The sequence below is a fragment of the Macrobrachium nipponense genome, chromosome 2 (genome assembly GCF_015104395.2).
Source record: "Macrobrachium nipponense isolate FS-2020 chromosome 2, ASM1510439v2, whole genome shotgun sequence".
Taxonomy (NCBI): domain Eukaryota; kingdom Metazoa; phylum Arthropoda; class Malacostraca; order Decapoda; family Palaemonidae; genus Macrobrachium; species Macrobrachium nipponense.
The window spans coordinates 33,926,999-33,951,816 of record NC_087201.1 but is presented as its reverse complement, the minus strand read 5'-3'; the positions used below and the strand labels follow the sequence as shown (position 1 = coordinate 33,951,816).

The window sequence follows — 24,818 nt, the reverse complement described above, 5'->3', positions numbered from 1 at the left end:
GAAATTATGAAAGAAGAGTAACTGAATAAAAGTAAAGTAATACAAAACAAAAAATGCAAGGACAGAATTATAAAGGTATTTATTAAGTTATTGAAGCTGTTAAGATTATATTATGAAAACATGTGAACCCTGGCTGTTGTTCAAGGCCTTTACAAGTGCTCATCTTCACTACCACCTGCAGTCAAAACCAACTTTGTCAACTGTTATGCATATCTCTTGTAGTTTTCTTTGCATGGAACACTACATGGTATTTGAGGTTTGTTGCAGTATCCCTTCAGCCCCAGCAACACTTTCATCCGTACCCAATGGTCTCTTCTCACCTAGCTTTCCAAATAGTACGTTAACTTTGCCCTAAAACAATGTTCATTTCTTGTTTAAGAATACATATATGCTTTGGATGAAACCTATGAGAGCCAAAATAAAGGCTATTTTAATAATTAGGAAAATTATAATTATATTAGGAATACTCTTACATGCAGATAGGACTATTAGGGGCAGTTAAAAGTATGGACCACAGTGAGCTGCCATAAGAGATAGGAGAATGATTGCATGCCATTATCATGTCATCATGATGCATACTTATTGGCTCATACATAGTTAGAAATCCGTGAAAGTGACAGTGGAAAGCAGTTACAGGAAACACTCCTGTATCTGGTATTTAGACCCCTCCATATGCAACTCACATTTTGAGAGTTGCATATGTTTGTTGACTTGTCGAAAACTTTTCAGTATTATATAAGTAACTTACTAATTAATTACATAGTTATAGTTTCCCACTTGTTGGCAGCCTAAATTCAAAATTGTGCAGGCAGTCCTTCAATTTAGTTTGTGTAGGTAACAGCCCGGCCCAACTGAATATTGGAACGACCTAGCAGCAGAGAATCCTCATTCGCTTCGTGCTGTCTGTGGTTGGCAACACCTGGTTTGGTGGTAGTATTTCATTACTTTCCAGTTATTTTGACCGGACTCTGATGGAGGCTTCTTTGAATTAACTATGGGAATGCGTATATTGTAGCCTTCAAGATGAAATCTTTCAGGATGAGTTTTCCCTATTTTGTTATTTAGTTGATTCACAGAGCCATCGAACCACTGTAAACGACACCATTTGCATTATGGTTTATTTACCGGTTATGCTTCTGGCAGCGCCAATAATCGTTGGTGTTACAACATTACATTATGAAAGTTAATTGTTGTTAAGTATATCTTAGTTCTACCAGACCACTGAGCTGATTAACAGTTTCCTACGGCTGGCCCGAATGATTAGATATTTTTTATGTGGCTAGAAACCCATTTGTTTCGTAGCAACGGGACGTATAGCTTATTGTGGGATCTGAACCACATTATATCGAGAAATGAATTTCTATCACCAGATTCCAAGTTGACCAAGCAGAGAAGCAAACTTCAAACCACTAGATTGGTAGGAGGGTGTGAAAACCACTTGTCTGAGGAACTAGTTAATTGTTGTGTGTTACATGTCTTCATTAAGCCATAACTTTTGCAATTTATGAGTGATTTTCTGGCTATAAACTCTTAGCGAGCCACCGATACTAGTTTTGTTTTTAAAAGTAATTATTGTCTGTTACAAAGCTCCATTATAAAAGAAATTGGTTTATGTTAAACCTTTTTTCATTCGGCCATAACCTTTGCAATTTATGAATTGTTTTATGGCCTTAATTAAACTACTAGTGAGCGATCGATAATAGTTTTGCTTAAAAGTAATTCCGGGATGTTATGGCATTCGATCATAGAGTAATTGGTGTATGTTACGCCTTTTCTTGATGCATTGACTTTTGCAATTCATTGAATTCATGGATTGATTTCTGACCATGGGCTACTGGCAAGATGCCGATAATGATTTTACTTTAGATTATTTTTCAGATTTTATGACATTCTATTATCTTTGCTTTAGACCATAACTTACACAATTTATGATTTGTTTATAAGCCATAGGCTTCATACAAGTCACCATGAATTACATTAGAAATAACTTGGGTATTTTGTCATTTCATTAGGCCTGAAACTTTTGCAATTGATTTATTTACCGGACATATGCTTCCTGTAAGCCTCTGGTAGATAAATTTTTGACATAACCCTCACATTTTCCTTTGCAGGAGAACTGAAGAGTGTTAAGACAGAAAGTAGTAAGGAGAGTCTTGGGTAATTTGTTGACTGGTGCGAGTATGCGTACTAGCTTGCTGGCTCTAATCTCAGGCATCAGCAATGCATGCACCCTCCCTCGTGCTCAGCACCGGAGGTGACCACCCTGGCACCAGTTCTCTCCTTCTTCTAGCCTCTTGCCACATGCTCCTGCACCTGGCTCCCTTACTACTTTTCCATACCTTTGCCAGTTGTCTCTTGGTCAACAGATGTTAATTTTTGTGGCTACTCATCCTCGATGATTCTATACAAAGGTCCCTATGAAACTCCCTTGCACCTGGAAGGAGGCATACTGGAAGTCCAAGGTCAGGGGGTTTACACACGGGTAGTCACCCCCTCAGTCAAGCCTGTTGCTGGTCCCAGGTATTGAATAGACAGCCACTGCAAAAGTGTTACTGGATGTATTGTGAGGAAAGGATTATTTTGCCCTATTGGATCTCCCAAACTCGGTACCTGCCAGACTCCCCTAAACCTGGGAGGAGGCATACTATCAGTCCATGGGTGTCCATTGGGGTTTTGTTCTCAGTTGAGTCTGTTGTCCACAGTTCTCGCCGGACAGCCATTGGAAAGGCATCCGTAAGTATGTACATTCTTTGTCTTCTAGTGATACAAATCCATGTGAACAGGGATCCCACTGTGGACAGATATGGATCCCATTGTAAAAAAAGTAGCTTTGATGGGGCTTTTTGGGTGTATCTCGGCTGTTGAAAAGGCAGATCTTCCAGTTGTTGAGTGCGAGTATTTGGCATCAAAGCGTTCTCCTTATCTAAGCTCCCAGCAGTGTCAGGGGACTCCAAGCACCCAGGTGTCCGAGCACTCAGGTGTCCGAGCACCCAGTGTCCGAGCACCCAGTGTCCGAGAAGCGGCAAGTGCCTGAGTCAAGTGTCCACCTGTGTCTACTTCTTTAGACCTGAAATTAAAATTGTATCCTAGAACAAATTGTAATTCAGAAGACAGAGCATTTATATATTGTGCACCAAGACTACAAAATACCACCTGAAGTGGAGATCATACAAGAAGAAAGCAAATTTAATAAAATATGAGAAACACCTTATTTTGAGAACTTAGAAGGGTTCACCAGAGAAGGAATTATCCTGGAGGAGAGCTATACATAAAACCAAACTAGTGAACAGTGTGCATCCACCTGTCTGTTTGGCACCTCCTGGTGCCTGATTTTTTTTTTAAGAACACGCTGTTCTGTGTAGTGCGCCAGCTCCAATTGAGAAAGGACCAAGTCAACCCCAGGCAAGGACATCTGTGTCTGAGTTTTTTAACTTTTGAAGGAATTTATCCCTTTTGTTTCTTTAGTCACCCAAGAAGTTTTGGAACAGGCTTTTATTTAAAGGTGCATGAGGTGTGTTTTGTCTTTCCTCACTCTAGTGTCTAGACAGTTCTAGGCCTTCTTGTCAAGATTTTTGGAAACCCTAGTTCTCTCTCTTATACAGTAGATGAAGGTCAGGGAGACGATCCAGACAGCTTTTTCACCCATTCTCCAGGGATAGGAGCCTAAATATGCAGGAGGTTTTCTCCCAGATTCTGCTCCGAACTCCAGAGAGTTGTAGTTCTGTCTTTTAGAACAGAGCTCCCCTATTGGGAGTTTGTGCTTCAGCCTCTCCAAACCACTTCAGGCCTTCTCCCAATTCTTAGCTCTTCTTGCATTGTCTTCCCCTTTGTCTTGGGATAATTTAAGTTTTTCACATGACTGACTTCTTCATTACCTTCAAGAGAGAGGCTCAAAGGCTCTTAATGGTAATCTTTACCTGGACAGAAACAGTTGGACACCTCCATGTTGTTCCTTAGCCCAGGTCTATTAGTCAGACCTTCAGTGGTAGATGTCAGAGTATGACTTGTGCAAGGGAATCCCTTCTGCTGAGCCCATTTCTAGTCTTCTTTTCAGCACCTCAGATCTAGGTTAAGGATCCCACTTGAGGAACCAGGAAGATGTCTGTGACTCGGTCCCCAAGAAGAGCGGAATCTACACTAATACTTTGGAGAGCTAAAAGCCATTCTCTTACGGCTCTAGTCCTGCTTAACCTAGCTCTAGACTATGGTAATCTATTTGTATAAGACCTCAGTCCTAACACATCTACTTAAACAGAAAAGCTGGATCCAGGATTCCCTCTAGACCAAATAGCAGCTTTCCTCAGTTGACAGATCAGATCTTCTAGTCACTCAATTTATTCAGACAATTGAGTTTTGAAGGACGTACTGGTCCATCAGAAACATGGCCTTCCCATCATGACTTTTCGATTCCCTGGGTTGTCAGGATCTGATTATTGTATGAAGCAAGCCAACCTTGGACCTGTTGGCCCCTTCAAGGAACCTTTGCCTTACTCCATTCATGGCATGGGCGACAGCACTATGCTATAGACGGTCCTTCTCAGCCCTCCTTCCTTTACACCCTTCCACATGATCGATGAGGTGCTAAACAGTCTCAGGATCAATTTTCAGTTACTGTATATATCTGCATATAAGACAACCTTTAAATCCTAAAATTCACCCTTAAAAATTGGGTGTCATCTTATATCACAACTCTAAAAATCAAACCTTGAATTCTAAGATGTGAATCGATAGGCTAGCCTTGGCCTCGGTACTATGGTGATACATGAAGATTCACATTATGAAATAAACTGATAATAAAGGTAATAAAACCACCATTTGTACCTTATATATTAATGGCATATCTTCATAACAAATAGCCTATTTGAGGAATAATTTTAAATCAATGAAACAAACTTATCTAGGCAATCCCAGCTGAGAAAATGTAAACATTGAGTTATGGTTGCACTCACAGCAAACTCAATCTTTCGTTAACCTTTTGGAAATTTCAGTGGTAATGTACCGTAATAACATTTAGGATAACATAATATTAATTTTCATTAAAATTTTCTAATACATATCACAAGATTGATCACATGTGCCACCATCATAGGGATTCCAGTCTGGTTCTGGCGAGTAGACTTTGGCTTTGTCGTCGATATCATACAAATCATTAGAGATGATATGAGGGAGAAGGGAGTGGGAGGAAATGACACAGGACAAAGGTAGATGGAAGAGACTCATTAAAAAATGGTGTTCCCGAATAGGGATAAAGCTGGGAAGAAGATGATCTTTGGTACCATCCATGGCATTTTTTAGATGATTTTATGACAGTTTGTATTTTCATGTTCCCCTGTGCTTTTATAACAGAATGTAGCTAACACCAAGTGAGGCAGCATGCAAAGGTGTTTGTAACTGTTTAGAACAATTCATTTCATTATTGTATTGTTATTTATTATTAGCGGTTGTTTGAGAATGGCAACGAAACAAACAAAACTATGGTTTCCCTTTTAGGCAACATCTGTATGGAAAACATGATATAGAATTGGCTTTGTTAAACCCAGCTTTGATAATTAACGAAAGGAATGTATCTCTTAATTAAGTTCCATTCGACAACTAAAGACAGTGACGATATCGATAAAATGTGACCAGCTGATTATTTTAAGACTTAAACAAAACTAGAATGCAAATGACTCATCATCGCTCAGTTTGGATACATATTGTAATAAGATAATACATGCAATATGATTACAGTAAAACAAGTTTTATCAAAATTATCATTGTTCTCAATACAACTATTATTTGACTTTTGCAAGTGGATATTTATCTGTGTAACAATCTCTCTCTCTCTCTCTCTCTCTCTCTCTCTCTCTCTCTCTCTCGCTCTCTCTCTCTCTCCTCTCCTCTCCCCCTTCTCTCTCCTGTAATACCAATTCAGATTTTTCAAATTCTGGGTGAAGCGATTATTGTAAACATGTATTGACATAAACACCCGAATTGAGAAACAGCTGATTGCTGATGTCATTTACTGTACCTATCAACCTGTTAAACCCTGTCGATTCTCAAGGGTGGCTTCCATAAGTAAAAATAAGATAAATTTTTGTGCATCCCTCATGCAGTGGAGATCACAAGAAAGAATACTACAGGCAGTCCCCGATTATCGGCGGGGATTCTGCTCTCGGCTGTTAAGCGAAAACCGCCGTTAACCAAAACTCAGCAATTTATGGCGGTTATGACGCCAAGTTTTGGTTAATGGCGCCGATAACTATACTCTGTTTTTTTCCATCTGTCCATCTGCCTGTGGTGTTTGCGCATGGTAACACTGCGTCCCGGGCTTTAGATAGTTATATTCAACAATGATAATAATATCCTATTTCAAATATTAACGGTGTAATTAGCATACAGTTATTTATTAAAACACTTTTCAGTTGCAAATGTACACCCATATGTCCTTTTAATTACCTAAAACTTACACATAGTGTAACTATTTAAAGCCCGGGACGCAGCAGTGTTACCATGCGAAAACACCACAGGCGGATGGACAGATGGAAAAAAACAGATTATAGTTAATGGCACCTCTGTTAGGTATGTTATGGTGCCATAACTCTAATATAATATTCGGCTACCACCTTAAATGTTGCCGATAACCTAAACTGTGCCTCTTATGGCGCCATAAATCGCCAATTTTATGGCACTTGTTAATTGGATCGCCATTAACCAAGTCCTCCAGTAAGACTGCCTGACATTGGTAAGTTACTTTTAGAAAAATGAAATTTTTACAATAAAATGAAATTTGATGTGTATATACTTGCCAAGTAATTACAGAATCGGAGCCCACCCTCCTCCCCTCTGATGGGCATAAGGCATAAAACGAATGAGGATTGTCTGCTAGGTCGTTCCCGTACGTGTTCCATTAGTGGGATGGGCTCTTACCTTCACAAATTATATTGAAACGCTACCAGCGAAATTTTGAATTTAAGCTGCCGTACAAGTGGGGAGCTATAGCTATGTAATTACTTAGTAAGTAGTACTGTATATATGAAATTTTATTTCATTATAAAAATGTCATTTTTCAACGGTGACTTCCATGTGTAAAGATGAGAAAGTTTGATTTATTGTTCACACTAAACTTTTTAAACTCTATCATTAGATTTAAGCTGTAGGTTGTAACTGTGGTTACAAATCCTTTTGAAATAGGCATAGGTAATCTTAAATCAGCAAAGTCATACCTTCACTTGAAGTTGACTTTATTCACAAATAAAGGGAAGCTACTGTTTTTTTTTTTTTCTTTAGCCAGCTTTGTTATTTTACAACTACAAAAAAGTATCTTTGAATTAGTTTCATTATGAAAACTAATGGCATTGGTGATGTTGTTCAAATTCAGTTTGCTGATGGTTTTAAGAGTGTAAAAATTACCAGATTGTAAATGGCACATATTTTCTCGTTGGACAAGTAGATTTTGCGCTCGGCTACCAATCCGGTGGTCTGAAGTTCTATTCTTGGCTCGGCCAACATGGAACCAGAGGAATTTATTTCTGGTGATAGAAATTCATTTCTCTATATAATGTGGTTCAGATCCCACAATAAGCTGTAGGTCCCGTTGTTAGGTAACCAATTGGTTTCTAGCCAAGTAAAAATATCTAATCCTTCAAGCCAGCCCCAGGAGAGCTATTAATCAGCTCAGTGGTCTGGTAAAACTAAGATATACCTTATGTAAATGGCACATGATCACACTATTCATATTTTATTGTTTGATGATAATTATGCAGCATAATTGTATACAGTAATGAAAGCAGGAGGTTTATTAACATTTTTTTTATGTGAATACAACTACACTATTTGACTTGGCAAATGGATACTGTTGGTGGAAACATCCTGGCTGAAGCCAACAGTTCTTAAATGTATCAGTGGCATACCAAATTAGTCTTGCCAAGTTACATTATACCCAATCAGAGGGTGAGTTTTGGTCACTTTGTTCAGCCCTTGGTGTACCAAATGAACGGCACAACTGATGTTCTACCCTCCACAAAACAAATTTGGATTTTAGAATTTCAGATGGGCAAGTTTGCATTGAATTTGTAAATGTATAAAATTTTCAGTTATTGATGCCTTTGCTGGATGCTACTTAGTTTCATCACCTTCATTCTAACACAGTAGGTGTGTGTGGTTGATGTGGTATCCTTATCACTAAGGGTTGGGGTTAAAGGAAATGCCGAGATATCAAAAGTAGGCTTTTAATGTCTAGTGGAATTAACGTATTCACAGAGGTTAATATTATGTGCTTGCAAGGATTACAAAGCTGTCTTGGACTGGCAAAACATTACTGCCTTACAAGTGAGGTTTAGTCATTACATATTGTACATGATACATGGAGGAATGCCATACATTTACATAATATATTAGGGAGGTATATAAATATACATGAAATAAAAAATAACATAATGCATATAAAGGTTCATACCTGTATTGTGTCGAATGTCTTTCATGTACCTACCTCTCCCCTCTCACGCTTGTAGTATGTGCACTCTCAATGGACTTTTTCTGCGAGTTTTTGAGACTGAGGTGGGGACATTGGGGGAATATCAACTAAGGACTGCTTTTTGTGGTTCAAGCAAGGGGCCACAGGGGAAAGAGGGGAAGGGTCAACACCAAGGAGTGGCTCTGAAGTCCCAGAACTCATTGTTGGCTGGTGAACTGTGGTCCTCCATTGGTCCTAAGTCAGAGAGGGATACCAACTTCCTAGAAGATTTTGATTGTGTTAGAAGCAGTAGTATCACCTTTACATGGGACAACAACAGGCCATCTTTAGAGTTGGTAGAGTGTGACAAGGAAGGCTTTTCCTGCTACATTAAAGAAGTTGGTGGAAACATACTCCAGGGCACCTCATGTGGTTGTCATCGCTCATTAATGGTTCCTGTTGCTGGGTTGGCTGCAGTGCCTGGCATGACTCACAAGCTCCAATTGTATTGCCAATATCTGAGTCAATACCTGGCTAGAAGACAGCCTGTCTTGCCTGTTCATAGTAGATTCCACTCCCCTCTGGCTGTTATGTAGGTACGACAAGGTGTGGAGGCGTAGTGTGGCAGGAACTACAGTAGACTCCTCGTACTTAAATCCCATAAAACAACACTTAGAACTACTTATTTTGTTACTTAAAACACAAAAAAACCCTCTAAAAAAAGTTTAGTTGAAAAAATGTGTATATAAGGGACTATTGGCATCTGTACTTGGTCACGAGTCTTTAACCTGTGACTGTTAGTTATTTTCTTACTACCTTTAAGAAAGGATGTGCTTTGCTTCCATCCTTTTAAAGCCATTTCAGTTTGCTCCCTGCTTTGCTTCGAATCTGTTTGTGTGTGGGAATTCCAGGGTATTTTACGAACATGGAGCCTTCTTATGTTTCAATAAGATTTCTTCTGGATCTTGCAGGAAGCAGATAAACGCCTGGGTATCTTCCTGTTTTTTAATGTCGGAGTACACAGAACCTCATCCAATGTGTAGTAGGTGCAGAGAAAACCACCTATGTTCGGATCCAGTTTCTTCACCACCTGTACTTGATATTTCACATACCCCATCTGGTTCATCTATGGATTCATATCTCAGATGCATCAGGAGGGGCTTTGGGAGATAATTTTGACTAACTGTGCTCCTTTCTCTGTTGGGAGGGTGTGTGCATCGCCATCTTGGTCTTTATTCCAGATATGGAGGCACAGTTGATGGTGGGTGTACGGTCAGCGTTAGGCTTATCAGGAGTACCATAACTAACATGGTCACAGGTTAAAGAGGGGAATGTGGGTGGCTCCACAAGAGACGTGACCAAGCACAGATGCCGATAGTCCCTTGCATACACAATTTTTTTAACTTCATGGGTTCCAGATGGTGCTAGAAGATTTATCCTAATGATAAGATCTCAGGTTTGTTAGTTATGAAAAATACAAATTGATTAAAAATTTATATTTTTTTTATTAGCTTCATCACAAAAAGTGCATTTAGTCATGAAAATTATATGAAAATACAGTAATTTGTGAATATTTCCCAGTGAAAAATACTGCGAATAGGCAAATTTTCTGTGAACAATGGGTATATACAGTCCATAGAAAAATGTGCGAATCATGAATCCGTGAATAGTGGAGGTCGACTGTATAACTCTCGCTCCATATAGAACAAGATAATCATCAGCGCAGAGCTTGTCCCAAATCTTCCGGTATGGGAGTAAGGAGTTATGCAGATCATATACAGTGAGCCCCCCGTATTCGCGTTCTCCGGATTCGCGGACTCACACATTCGCGGATTTCTCTCGGGAAGGTTTCCCTGCATTATTCGCGGAAAATTCGCGCATTCGCGGTATTTTTCTATGAGAAATATCCACAAATTCCTGTTTTTTTTTATCAATTTCATCATAAAATGCACTTTTTGTGATAAAACTATTAAAAAACAAAGTATGAACATTTTTAGTGGTTTTTCGTGTGTTTTAACTAAACAAACTAGGCTGTTTTTAGTGTTTTTATAGGGGTTCCAAACATTCGCGGGTTCTAACTATTCACAGGGGTGTCTGGTACTCATCCGCCGCGAATACGGGGGGACCACTGTATTTTGAAAGTGAATCTTGAAGTGACAGTGTGCACAGCCATGACTGTTGGGAGATGGTTTGCAAAAGGGGCACCTATAATTTTGTCTTCTGTTGCAGGATGGCCGACTGTGGCTCAAGACAAAGCATCGGGAATGTTCAGACTTGCCAGCATCCCACACGGAAGTGACTAAGTAGGGCAAAATCTTCTCCTTCAGATTCTGGAGGCAAGGATTCTCAGTAGCATTCAGCAAGTAATGATTCAGGATAGGTATGAGAGGCGATAATCTGTCATCGGAGTAAAGTTCTGTCTGCCAGCAAGATACAGCCTATGTTTTGACATTGCCCAAACCACAGCCAGCATCTCGAGCTGAATAGTTGCATAGTGTGTCTTGGTTTCAGTAAGGAATTGAGAGCCACACCGAACTAAATGTTGGCATCCACTACTATGGTCCTGCAGAAGGGCATAGCCAACACCATTAGGGCATGAGGCATCTGTTTGGAGGACATCAAGCAGGTTTGGGTCAAAAGCAGTGAGAACAAGTGGACGGAGGAGTGCTGACTTGACATGTTGGAAGGTTGCATCATGGTCAGGGGTCCAAACAAATGTCCTCTTGTGGCATAGAGGCTGGGCTGTAGCGGAAATGTTAGGTGTGAACTCTACCAATTGGTTGATCAGGCCCATGAATGATCTGAGGTTGGCCAAGTCAGCTGGAGTTAGGAGGTCCCTGATGGCACTGACTTTTTCTTGATCAGCCAAAATGCACACTCTTGAGAGCACATATCTCAGAAATTCACAGTATGTGTGGCAACCACAAACTTGTCTTTGTTGAGGGTAATCCCAAATTTGCAGCACCTGGTGGGCATCTTGTGGATGCAGTAAAGGTGTAATTAGTAATCCTCGTCATGGAGAATGTTATCGACAACTTTCACATAGTTCTTGACAACCTGAAGGGCCATATCACCTCGCTGACAGAATGCATCTCCAGTAGGTGTGAAGCCTATCGGTCTTTTGCAGTGTTTGAGCCACCATATGGTGTAATAAAGGTAGTCAAATGTTGATCCTCTTTGGCCAGTTCCATTTGCCAGTACCCACAGAGGGCATCAGCTGTTGAGAAAAACTGAGCCCTTGGGTCCACACTATGAATGGCAGTGAAGGGTGGGCTGGGTGGGAAACTTAGCTGTTCAGCTTGGAGAGGTTGAGGGTGATGCGTGCTCCTGTGACATTCTAGGCAACAAAGATGAGAGGTTGACACCATTCTGTAAGGGTTCCATCACCAGTGGGCTTGATTATTCCATGGGAGTTAAAATGGAGCCCCCCCCCCCTCAACTTATCCACAGTAAGAGGAGTTGGCAGTGAAGGAGGTTGCAGGCTGCTCCTGGGAATGCCTAAACTGTGTCTCTGGCCAATAACGGTGACATCAGCAAAAACCTGTCTGGTAATATCTGCATGTGAGAATTAATATAGCAGTATGACAGGAAGACAAAGATGGATTGGGGTGCCTTGGAGCCTGTGGAAGAAAGGTATGTTAAATGACAGCATCTGGCCTTCCATGGATCTCTGTTCTTGCGGGAGTTAGCAGCACTTACTTGGAGATCCATCCTGGCACTACTTCTCTCTGCAGCACTTATCAAAGTGTCTAATGTGGGCAAAGGTGGCACTGGACTTTGCCAGCACAACATTTAATTGTCCGGGACCAGTGATGGAGGCTGGCACAGTTTTTGCAAGTATTGTTGGCAGCTGGGCACTCATTGGGTCCATGCTGTTGAGCACAGGACTAGCGTAAAGGAGCTGGCATCAAAGTCAGTTTTGAAGGTAAGGTTAGTTCAGTTGCCCTTTTTTTTTCTTTTTTTTTTTTAGGCAGAAATGGTGCTTAACTGGTTAGGTGGGCACATGTGGCAGAAGTTGCATTCTTAGCTGCTTCATATGACCAACAGGTTGTGACAACATCTTGTAATGAGGTGGCAGTGTCTGGAGAGATTATTTTCTGAACTAACTGCATCTTAGATGCCCATCAGAATGATCTTTTTCAACTGAGTCTCCCCGCATGCAGCCGCATTCCTTGGGCACAAGTTGACTTCCGCTGAAATGCATCGAAACCTTACGTAGAAATCTGCAGAAGATTCTCCTTCCGTCTGTTTGCAACTAAGAAATTCTCTACAGCAAAAAAACCTCATTACTCAAACCCTTTATGCGAGACTGCAGAGCATCCAAAACCACCTCCACAGACTTAATCTGTGGAAGGTGAGATCTATAAGGTGCGCTCCAACACAACTTGAGTTTTGAGGGCCAAGCACACCTGCAACTGGATCATTTGTTTTTCCCTTGGAAGCTTGAAAAGATTTACCATAGTGGCATAATCTAGTGTCTCCATTCCCTGAACATTTGGAATGTTGCATCAGTCTTGCAGGTGGGGGCTGCATTTGCTCCATTGCTTTTTCTGGTGGGGGAAGAGAAGGTTGACTGGGGGAAGTAGTATCCATCTCTGTACCGGGTATAGAGTTTTCTGGGCGAAAGTGTTGGGCAGACAAGAGGGCCTGGATAAGGCTGTAAATTTTGCATTTTCCTCAACTCTGCACATACTTTCCTCCCTTTTACATAACTCCCTTTGTGCTCTTCTGTCTTCTTTGTTCACTTCTTTCTTCATCTTTGCATCATCTTTTCTCTTCATACTGGTGAGATTCCTCTAAAAACTTGATAAGTTTAAGTAAATCTGTTCCAGTTGGTTAGGTGGTGGGGAGAGGCTGATAGTGAGGGCGAAGGAGTGGTGGATAGGGGGAGGAGGGTGGCGTCGTCCTGGTGAACTCCTCTTCCATGGTGTTCCCATTGTGGACGAACACTGTTTTCCCACTACAGGCATTAGGTTCCACACTACTGGCTTCTGGCAATCCCTTGTCTGTGGTCTCTTCTGGCTGACCTACTTATTAAAATATCAAAAAGGTTCCTTTTAAAACAAACAGTTTAAATAAGACTCTGTGGATTAGTGAGTGAGTGTATGCATTATGTATGTGTCTGCTTTGCTGAAATTGCCATAGCGGTGGACCAGTCAAGTGAGTGGGAAGCAATTAAGGGGACTGGATGTATGGCTAGGCTATGCGCTCTCACTTGGTGCAGCGGCAAGGGTTTTGCAATCACTTGTGTGAAATGCACAAAAGGGACGCTGGAACTACAGACACTGCACAACACTTCACTCATGAACCATTGATCATGTACACTTGAAGCACAATAGATCCACAGTAAAAAGCTGGGTGGAGGTGGCAATCAGTTTATAGCGTTGTTGAATAAAAATTTCATTGTGCCGTGTGTGTGTTTGATGTGATATTCTTATCACTGAGGGTTGGGGATGAAGGAAACACCAAGATATCAAAATTAGGTTCTTAATGTCTAGTGGGGTTAACAAATTCAGAGGTGAAAGTTATGTGCATGCAAGGAATGCAGAGCTGTCCTGTACTGGCAAAGCAATACTGCCAGATGGGTGGGTTTGGTCATTACAATGTGCATGATACATATAGGAATGACATAATACATTTAAAATATCAGAGAGGTATGTAAATGGACGAGATACAAAAAACATAATACTACATGTAAATATATATACTTATGTATAAAGATTTATATATTGTACTGAATGTGTCTTTCATGTTTGTACAGTAGGGAAAGTTATACAATTTATCAACCTTCATTATGAAATAGCATACTAGTATGCCCAGTAGCCTATTTACTAGCCTGTAATTTTTATCACAGTGTTACCCATAGCACGCACAGTGTTGATAACTTTTTGAAAATGTTGTCGGTATCCATGGTAACTGCTCACAGGAGTACTGTCATGGTGATGACAGTATACCATACTAAATCATTGTAGATGATGACACTCAGATCTTTCGTTTGGTTCCATATTGCAATGGCATCTACATCTGAGTCAAGATGATAGAAATTTGTGTTTTCTACCACTGCTGAAATCTGCCCTTGTGAAAGGTTGCTTTGCTTGTTTGTGCCAAAGGATAGATTGTACCATCTATACTCTTGTTTTTTTTTCATCTGTCCATCCGCCTGTGGTGTTTGGGCATGGTAACACTGCGTCCCGGGCTTTAAATAGTATCCTATTTCGAATATTAACTGTGTAATTCGCATACAGTAAATTATTAAGACACTTTTCAGTTGCAAATGTACACCCAGATATCCTTTTATTTACCTAAAACTTACACTTAGAGTAACTATTTAAAGCCCCGGGACACAGTGTTACCATGCGCAACCGCCACAGGCAGATGGACAGATGGAAAAAAAGCAGAGTATAGTTATTTTTGGAGATTTTCACAGTTTTCCATGATTCTGACAAGTCTAAGACACAGTATCATTAGCAAATAAAGATGTAAATATGCTTTGCAGGTTTTTATTGGTATACTATTGCTCATTACAGGCAGTTCCTGGTTATGGGAGGGGGGGCCGGTTCCATTCTCGGTAGGGTGATGATAAGCAAAAACTGCTATTAACCAATAGTCTGCAATTTATGATGCGTCAGTTAATGACACCTCTGTTAGGTATGGTATGGCGCCATAACTCCATTATTAGCACCTTATGGTGATATATCTGGCAGTGTTGCAGTTATCGGTGCCACGAAGTGCTGATTCATGGGGCCGATAATAGTTATGGCGAGAAAATACCTAACACAGATGACAAAACCCCCACCGGTCTCGGTGAATGGCGGTCTGGTTCTATGGGACTTGTCCAGCACCATAAAATCGGCGGTTTACGGCACCATTGACCGAAACTCAGTGCCATAAGCGTCATAAATCACAGAGTTCAAGTTAATGGCTGTTTGTGCTTATCAGCAACCCCCAAGAACAGAATCCCCATAGATAACCAGGGAGCCTGTACTTGAAGTTTCCTATTTGAGAGGGAATTATGTAACCAAGCTCCAGCAGATTCACCTGTCAAGTTTTTTTTTTTATTTTGTTGCCTAGAATGAAGTACCAATCAGCTCTGCTGAAAGCCTTGGTAAAGGCAGGGTGAATAAGTTTTTATTTTACTAGTCATTTCTGGTTTTCTTTTTGGTTGATAAACTGATACCACAGACCTCACTGGTATAAAGCCATGTTGGTTGTTTGTTAGGCAGATAATTTTTTTTTTTATGTTTGACAATTTTTTCATTGATGTTAGGCAGATAATTTTTTTTTTTATGTTTGACAATTTTTTCATTGTTCTTTAGATTGGCTGTTTGTAATGTGTAGTTGTGAGTTCTCAAATAAGTTAGAAAATGTGCATACAATAAATATTCTTGCAAACAACTTGCGAGAAAGACTATAAAAACCCAATAAATATTCTTGCAAAAACTGTCAAGAAAGACCACAAAACATCTTTTATGCCAGAAAGATGATGTTGCAGTGAATTGGTAGGAATGTGTGGATCCAAAGGAGCGTATCAAGTTTATGTAGTTCTTCTGTCATCTTTGGAGTAAAGAACTTGAATGTATGTTCCATCTAAAGACTGCAAGTGTTGGTTAATTATAAGTAAAGGCCTTGTTAAGAAACAAATGTTAATGAGGGGCTCTACTTTAATTATTTAAAAACTTTGTAAGTTCCCAGGTTAACTGGTTTTGTATTGGGTTTTATGTATTTTGATGCTTCTCAGTGGCTGAGACTTTGTTTTTCATATCTTTGCTTGGGATTTTAGCATTCTGTCGTGTGATGTTTTCTAATAGTTAATGGTTTAGTTGATTCTCATTTATCATGATTATCCCACTTATCTTTTAGGTCGTTGTTAACCGAGAGGGAGAGTCAGCACAGTTTGGGAAGCTTGAGTTCACATGGTTCCAGTGAGAGTGAACCTAAATCAGCACAGTCTGACCCTGGGAGGTATAGCCTGGAAAAGTCACGCTTCACATTCACCCACAAGGATAGCTCAGGGTCTTTAGGTAAGGTGTAGTAAAATGTTATGAGTTTCATATCATATGTGGTTACAGCAAATTGATCAAGTACTATAATTACTTGTATATATTATTTGCATAATGAACAGTTGTAGATTTTATTGTACAAAAAGCTTTCATTTCTTTAAATTTTGACATGTTTCATAATTGATGCATGACCTTTAAAACTAGATATGGAAGTGGTCATTGGTTATCATTTAAAAATATACCTTGTGATGTTTGTAACCTTCTGTGCAGTTTTTAGTAATGATGTCTAAAAATGCAACTGACTAGCCTTGCATTAAACTAAAATTCTTTTAGTGTAATGAAGATTTTTCAGTTTAGTATTCTTTTTTATATTGTGGAAAATTCTGAGTGATTGATAATTTTTGTAGGGAATGTTGTTTTTGAATGTAGTGAAATGTTTTTGCAGCTCAATATCAGATTTTTCCCAAACTTTCAAATTAGAAGGATAATGTAAGCAAAACTTTTATTTTTTATTTTTATTTTTTTAAAGAAAACTTCTGAAGGATTTGTAACTGACGATGCAGTACAATGTTCTTGTGTTTGTCTTGTCTTTATGATGAAAAATGCATGTCTAGAAATGTATGAAGTGCAGGCTTGATTGATATATTGTAGCATCAAGATTTTTTCAGAGTTTTTCAGGGGTTTAATTTATAGTTACTTATTGTGTGGATAGTTGCATAATGTGTAGATTTTTTATTAGCTTTTATGTATGTTTGCCAAGTGGAAGCTTGAAAGTGACCAAGGGTAACTTTAGGGGATGAACCATTTTCTCAAATTGACAGATAGAATACTTGCAGCATCTGTGAAATCTGTTTCGAGCCTGGAATCTTGTGGCAATGGGATAGCAGATGAAGATTTGATGGAAGCAGCTGAAATACCTTTGGATGGTCGGGTTTTCCTAAGTGTAACTGTACCATCAACTGAGGTTCACTCTGAGCTTGGTGGTGCTCAGTACACTCTCTATACAATTCAGGTAAGATTTTAAAGATTTTTCTCTTATCATTTCCAGAGTTATTTATCAAGAGCATTTTCCATAGTTCTTTTATAAAATAAGATACAAACCTTATCATTGCTAATACAGTATGTCTCCCACAACCACCCATGTTGAAGAGAAAATCCACATTAAGTTGGTAACTCCCCCTAAAAATGCTTATAACTGGCTATTTTCAAACACCAAATATACCTTAAACTATTATCTGAAAACCCTTTACATAATATAATTTCAAAGTCTTCTTACATTGCCCAAAAGTTCCTCATTGGAAGAGTGGGTTGCATGTTCAACAACTGATTGGGTAGCCTGAGTTTGGTCCCTCCTTTGCCAACGTGGAATCAGAAGAATTTATTTCTGGTGATTAGAAATTCATTTCTTTATATTATATGGTTCGAATCCCACAATAAGCTGTAGGTCCCGTTGCTAAGTAACCAATTGGGTTCCTAGCCACATAAAAATATCAGATTCTTTGGGCCAGCCCTAGGAGAGCTGTTAATCAGCTCTGTGGTCTGGTTAAATGAAGATAAACTTCTTACAACATTACCCATGAAATTATATGGCTTACAAACTGTGTGTGAAAACTAAACTCCAGTCCCGCTACATTCAAGCACAGCCAATTTTTCTCATGCAGTATAGAAGCTGTCCTGTTTTCTTTCTTAAGATAGGGGAAACTTTGGGAATTCACGAGTAGAGTTAAGTGCTGTACAGTACTTAAATTATTTAAATATGTATTGAAAATTTTTTTTTTTTTTAATGCAATTAATATGGATAAAATGTTATATCACTTAGAGCATTATACGTGCTGGTCTGTTATCATCGTAATATGTATAAAAAAAACTGATCGCCCAACATTTGTAATGCTACCGAAAGATTTAGGAAAATAATCTGAGAGAGAGAGAGAGAGAGAGAGAGAGAGAGAGAGAGAGAGAGAGAGAGAGAAGAGAGAAAGTGTTATTTACAATTGAAGTCTCAGCACAGTAGCTGGGGATGAGACTTGACAGGCTATAAACTTGTAATTGCCTTCGTATGGAATTTGTGTTTTAAATAATTTTGTGGGGATTAGAGATGAAACATCAACAATTATAAAATATTTTTTTGTGTAATGTTATAATTTGTGTGTAATAATCATCAAGTCGATGAATATAGTAATGAAGTACGGTTCAGTAAATCAGAGAAAGAAAAAATATGGTAATACGTACCTACAGTAAAAACAGTTACAAATATATTTGGATGCTTGTATTTTAGACTGTGGTCCCCCCGTATTTGGGGAGATATGTACCAGACCCCCCCCGCAAATAATTAGAACCTGCGAATAGTTGGAACCCCTGTAAAAATGTTTAAAATGGCCTACAGTGGGGCCTCGTTATCCACGGGGGATAGGGCCCAGAACCCCCCGTGATAAGTAAATACCCGTGTTATCCTGATACCCCCCTCAAAAATTGCTTAAAACTGCCTACTTTAATAGTTAACCCACCCAAGACCACTATTCCAATGTTTATAACTGCCTACTTTAGTTCAAACACCAAATATGTTTTCAACTATCACCTAAAACTAAATTCAAGACAGTTTTAAAGTTATTGTACAAAATTAGCCTTAACAAATAAATGTAGTATATGTACTACTGTACATATGTAGCCTACTAGCCTAGGGATTACAGCTAGAAGCCTACATACGCATGGTGGGCCTCTTTTTTTTTTTTTTTTTTTTTTTTTTTTACAAGGAAAGAGAGGATGAGTGGTAAGAGAACTATCAAAATTATGTAAATCATATGGGTACTCACCAACAATCTATGTTGATAAAAGATGGCGACGATTTTGCAGTGCAATCCCAGTAATATAACGATAATGCTACCAGCAGTATGCAGCGAAACATCTCTTCCCTTCGTCACAACACGTTAATAGTATCCACGTAAAAAACCTTCATCTGACCTTTAGGCGTCTTTCCCATTAAAGAGTGTAAAAGAATCAGGGCTTTGGATGCCACATAATTAACTCGTTTATATGGGTACAATTTAAAGAACGCGCCGCACACCACATTTCATAACAACAACAAACAAACCTTGGACAAACGTGAGTAGGCCAGTGTTGCCAACTGGGAATGGCAATTTCTTGCTAGATTTTGTTCCATAAAAGGCTAAAAAAAATTCGCATACCGTATATACTCGAATAACGTGCAATCTCCCATATCGTGCGACCCCCAAATTTTCACCAATAAACAGTGGTTTTGTGTTTTGTCATGTATCTCATGTATCATGCAAGTTCATAAGGTTGGTGGTTTAGCCTGCTAATGGCCGAGTCATTCAGATATGTGCTGATGCTAGTCAAGTTATGGTAATTTTCTTATTAATCTCGAGAATTGAATAGAAAATCTAAAGATTAAAAAAAAAATCCCAAGATAATAAAATAATTGTAAAAATAACACGCCTTGGAGTCCTTAATCATTCTCTCTCTCTCTCTCTCTCTCTCTCTCTCTCTCTCTCTCTCTCTCTCTCTCTCTCAGGAATAAATACGTACGTACTGTAATTTGAGTCTTTCACCAACGGGTATCAGTAAATGTGTAGACATTGTGTGCGTGTTTAAAAAAATGTGCAGTACACACATTCCGATGTTTCGGTTTTTGGAATTTTTCAGATTTCGGAAATGTGAGGTCAGATGCATAATCAAAACAAACACCACTACTGCAGCAAAAACATTTTTTCCCTTTATGTTTTTCATTATTGTTATTTATTAATTACAGTTTATTTATAAATAAATTATTAATATAATACTGTTAAATGAATGTGAGATAATTAAGATCACCTATAATAAAATAGTGAGACAATTAATACCATATGTTCACTAATAGGTTTTATTTTCAAAACAAAAACATTCCGTAAAACACAAAAAATATATGTACATAACAATCAAAATATAATAATGTTTTGCAGTTCAACTTGTGAATTTTAACAATAAGTATGACTATATAATATATTTTACCATATCGATCTTGAGTTGAAGAGTCGTAAAATTCTGAGGATGGTCCGGGAAAAGGATTGTACTTTGTGATTACGTATCGCTACAACACCATGTGGTATTTTCATACCACTATATTGATGACGCATCGCTACGACACACTGGTGTTTTTCATACCACTATACGTTAAAGTTTAAAAACATGACATAGAATCGACTTTGCGACTTCGTTTCACTTTGATATTTTTAACGATACAATAACTATCATTTGTACCACTAAACCATCTTCACATAAGTAATTTTTCGTAAGATATGTGTTGTTGCAAAAGCTAGCTTATACATAAAAGGCTTTTATAATTTAAGTCATCTTAGATATACATATGTACCCAAACTCATTGTGGGGGAAATTTACTACTGTTTCCTCGGATATTGAAATACTTTAGCATCATTCAAACACTTTAATAATATAGCATAAATACTAGGCTATACATATTTACATCGTATACAAATACTACATACAGTTTATATTACACATATTTTTATATACAAAGTTAACAGTTATATACACATACTTTTATATACAAAGTTAATCATATGAGTAGTGATCAGACGACAGCTGTGCACTGGACTACGTACGTTACTACTTGGAAGATAAAAAAACAAACAAAAACAAAAATTTTGTTGTTGTTAGTCGCCGGGATAGATTAACATTTTCCAGAGATTAAAGAGCTGAATTTTGTTTTGAAGGTATGTCAACCGCGTTATTATATTATTGTTTTCACGAAGGAATAATTATATAAAGAAAATTATTGAGTAATTTTTGCCGTCAGCAGTCAGAAAATCACGAACATGGTAACGTTCAAACCTAGTGCCATCCATGGCATATGTCTATAAATAGAACAGAAGCAGAGGGCGGTCATTGGATAACAGATCTCCATGGCTACCAACCAACCAATCAGGTGTAGTTATATACTCTGTAATTTCTTAGAATGAACGTTTACACACATGAAGCTAACGATGATGTATGTGTTTTGCATACAGTACGTAGTTTTAGTTTTTATTATTAGTGTAAGTATTTTACTGATTTCATGAAGAATAGAATGATTCCTTCTCATTACTTTGAATGCAAAATGGCTTGAAGATTCTTCCGCCAAAAAGAAGAGAGATTTCCGAGAAAAAAAATTTCCTTAGAAGATGATACCTATTTACTAACGCGGTTGACATACCTTCAAAACAAAATTCAGCTCTTTAATCTCTGGAAAAATGTTAATCTATCCCGGCGACTAACAACAAAAAAATTTTTGTTTGTTTTATCTTCCAAGTAGTACGTACGTAGTCCAGTGCACAGCTGTCGTCTGATCACTACTCATATGATTAACTTTGTATATAAAAGTATGTGTATATAACTGTTAACTTTGTATATAAAAGTATGTGTATATAACTGTTAACTTTGTATATAAAAGTATGTGTATATAACTGTATGTAGTATTTGTATACGATGTAAATATGTATAGCCTAGTATTTATGCATTATATTATTAAGTGTTTGAATGATGCTAAAGTATTTCAATATCCGAGGAAACAGTAGTAAATTTCCCCACAATGAGTTTGGGTACATATGTATATCTAAGATGACTTAAATTATAAAAGCCTTTTATGTATAAGCTAGCTTTTGCAACAACACATATCTTACGAAAAATTACTTATGTTAAGATGGTTTAAGTAGTACAAATGATAGTTATTGTATCGTTAAAAATATCAAAGTGAACGAAGTCGCAAAGTCGATTCTATGTCATGTTTTTCCTAAACGTGTTGACTTAAAGGAGAACGTTATTTTGGTTGTTTTATCACTGCCACAAACCCATAACAATGCAGTGTATGTATGATAATTCTAAACTATTATTCACTACCAAAATAACGATGATATTTTGTATTGAAAATTAATGTTACATATATTCCAAACAATATTACTACGTAGCATGAATAGTACTATAAAAATTTCGAAAGATAATCTTGCTGTGAACGCTACCATAATTTGATTTTCATATACGTACGTACATTTTGTCAGCTGGCTGGCCTCGCATAGATAAAATTGATTTCACTGATATGGAATTACTCCACTAATAGCCTTTTTATTATGAAGATATGACGATAATATATAAGGTAAAAAATGCTTTTATGTATTTCGTTTACGCTTCGTCGCCAATAACAAACTGCAATACTTACGATAATCTATGACAAATAGCGTTTGTATGACTTCATTGTTCAGAGAAGTTATATACGAATACTGCCAAAATAATAATGAAGTTCGAATTAATTTTAGCCTTAATGTTATTACTACTGTAATTACACTACCACTACTATTAAAATTTCTAAAAGTTTATCAAACAAAAAATGTCGCTTTGAACGCAACCGTATACATAAACCATTTTCGTACGTAAAGGTATATGCTTACATTTTGTGGCTGGCCACTCTGACGATAAGTTGAGTGCAATGATGTGGAATTATTCTTTGAATAGGCTATTTATTATGAAGATATGACTATAATATATATGGTAAGAATGGTTTTATTACCTTTATTGTCAGTTAATATCATAATGTGAATGTTTGTGTACGTTGGTGGTTATCGCACTGCAACTACGCTTAGCCTACCAATGAACGTCGTACATAAACCTTGAATAGGCTATTTATTTCGAAGATAGGACAATAATATATTAGGTGAGAATGGTTTTATTACCTTTATTGTCAGTTAATATCATTATATGAGTCTTTAAATGAATGTTGGTAGTTATCGGACCACGGCCGAGGGTTAGCCTACCGAAAAACATCTCATACGCAACACAACAAACCCGTGATGCAGCGATTCATACCAGTGATGTAACATGAGAAACGGTCCAAGAAAAAACCCGTGATTAACTGGATCCGTGAATACTGATCCGTGAATAAGCGATGCCCCACTGTATTTTGTTAGTTAAAAATTCTGTTTAGCCAATCAGTCCTGTTATTCATTCACCAGGGTCAAGACCAGCTACAGAGGTGATTGCAAAGTGTACACACCAGTCTTCTTGCAGGGTCTACCAGGCAAAGTGGGCAGTATTTGGCAGCTGGTGTAGAATACAACATCTCTTCTCAAAGGATACAGGGCAGTGCTGGAACTGGTTCTGTTTTTAGACAGATAGGCCTGGATCTTTCGTCTAATCAGGATATTAACAATTTAAGTCCTTTGACACTGCTAAGCAGAGTAAGATGGACTTGGTTGCCTGGAACCTGGACGTAGTCCTTAAGTGGTTATCGGGCCCTCCTTTTGAGCCCCTTCATTCCATTTCTTTCAGAGATTTAACGAGAACTCTCGTCCTCATTGCTTTGGCAAAAAGAGTCAGGCTATAAATAAGAGTCAGATTCTCTCAAGAAGATGCAATCTACTCTTTTACTGTGGGTTTTCTGGCTAAGAATGAGACTCCTTTCAAGCCCTTGCCCCGTTCTTTTTGTCAACAAGAATTTGATGGATATTCTTGGCCCAGAAAAAGAAAAAGAGAGCTCTTTTACTTGTAAGGGTATTGAGGTGTGTATTACCTGAACAGGACCAAGAGGATTAGAGGCCCCTCTAGCAATCTCTGGTGCTCTGTAAAAAAATTCCCTCCCAACCACTTTCTAAGAAAGCATTGTCATTTTTTTAAGAGACTATCTCTGAGCTGCACTCGAGAATTAGGGAGGACCTTTTACCTTCTTTTAAAAGTTAACACATGAAATTGGCTTTTAAACATGTCTATCTCTGCTATTCTACAGTCCACCTATTGGAAGTGCAAATCAATATTTGCAACACGTTATGTGAAGTGGAGACAGTGTTAAAAAACTGCAGTACCCTGGGTCTGTTGTCTGTGGTTGGCATGATGTTGGGGGCACGAAGCATAGGAAGTATTCCTTCTATACTCTATCTCAATGCATTGTTATATTATGGTGTCGAGTTTTGGGGACCCTGGGGGTTACTGTGTACCTGGAGTACCTGCCAGTTTTTGGTAGATGGTTGGTGGTTTTGATTTTATGTGTAGGCAACATCATTGTTTGGTTTTGTTTATTGTGGTACTGCGGCCAGGGCAAGGGTACTTATTGATGCTTTGCTAACCATCGGAATACTCCTTAGCAGTAAAGGTCCCACTTAAGTAGAGGTGCTCAATGGCTATACCTCCACACCACTGCAGGTTAAGAAGAGTGCCAATCAGACTCGGTATCTTCCTGCAGTAGCTCTCTTACCAGGTAAGGTTACAACAAGCATTTGACCAATGCTAGCTAACTTCAGCTCTTCAGCTGTGTTGTACCTATTTTTCCTAGACTGTGGGCGCAACTAGTCACCCGCATTAAAACAATAGAAGCGCTACTGCAAGTTTCAGAATTTAAGCTGTTGTGG

The 24,818-nt window shown here is 38.4% G+C and overlaps 1 protein-coding gene across 1 annotated transcript in view; it reads left to right on the top strand.

Moving 5' to 3' along the window:
* LOC135220521 (uncharacterized) overlaps window positions 1-24,818 on the top strand; it is a gene marked incomplete in the record, with an annotated part of 227,576 nt that overhangs the window by 98,155 nt on the left and 104,603 nt on the right. Inside the window, 2 exon segments of the mRNA XM_064257678.1 lie at window positions 16,295-16,455; window positions 17,256-17,446. Coding sequence (XP_064113748.1) covers window positions 16,295-16,455; window positions 17,256-17,446 — 352 coding nt within the window.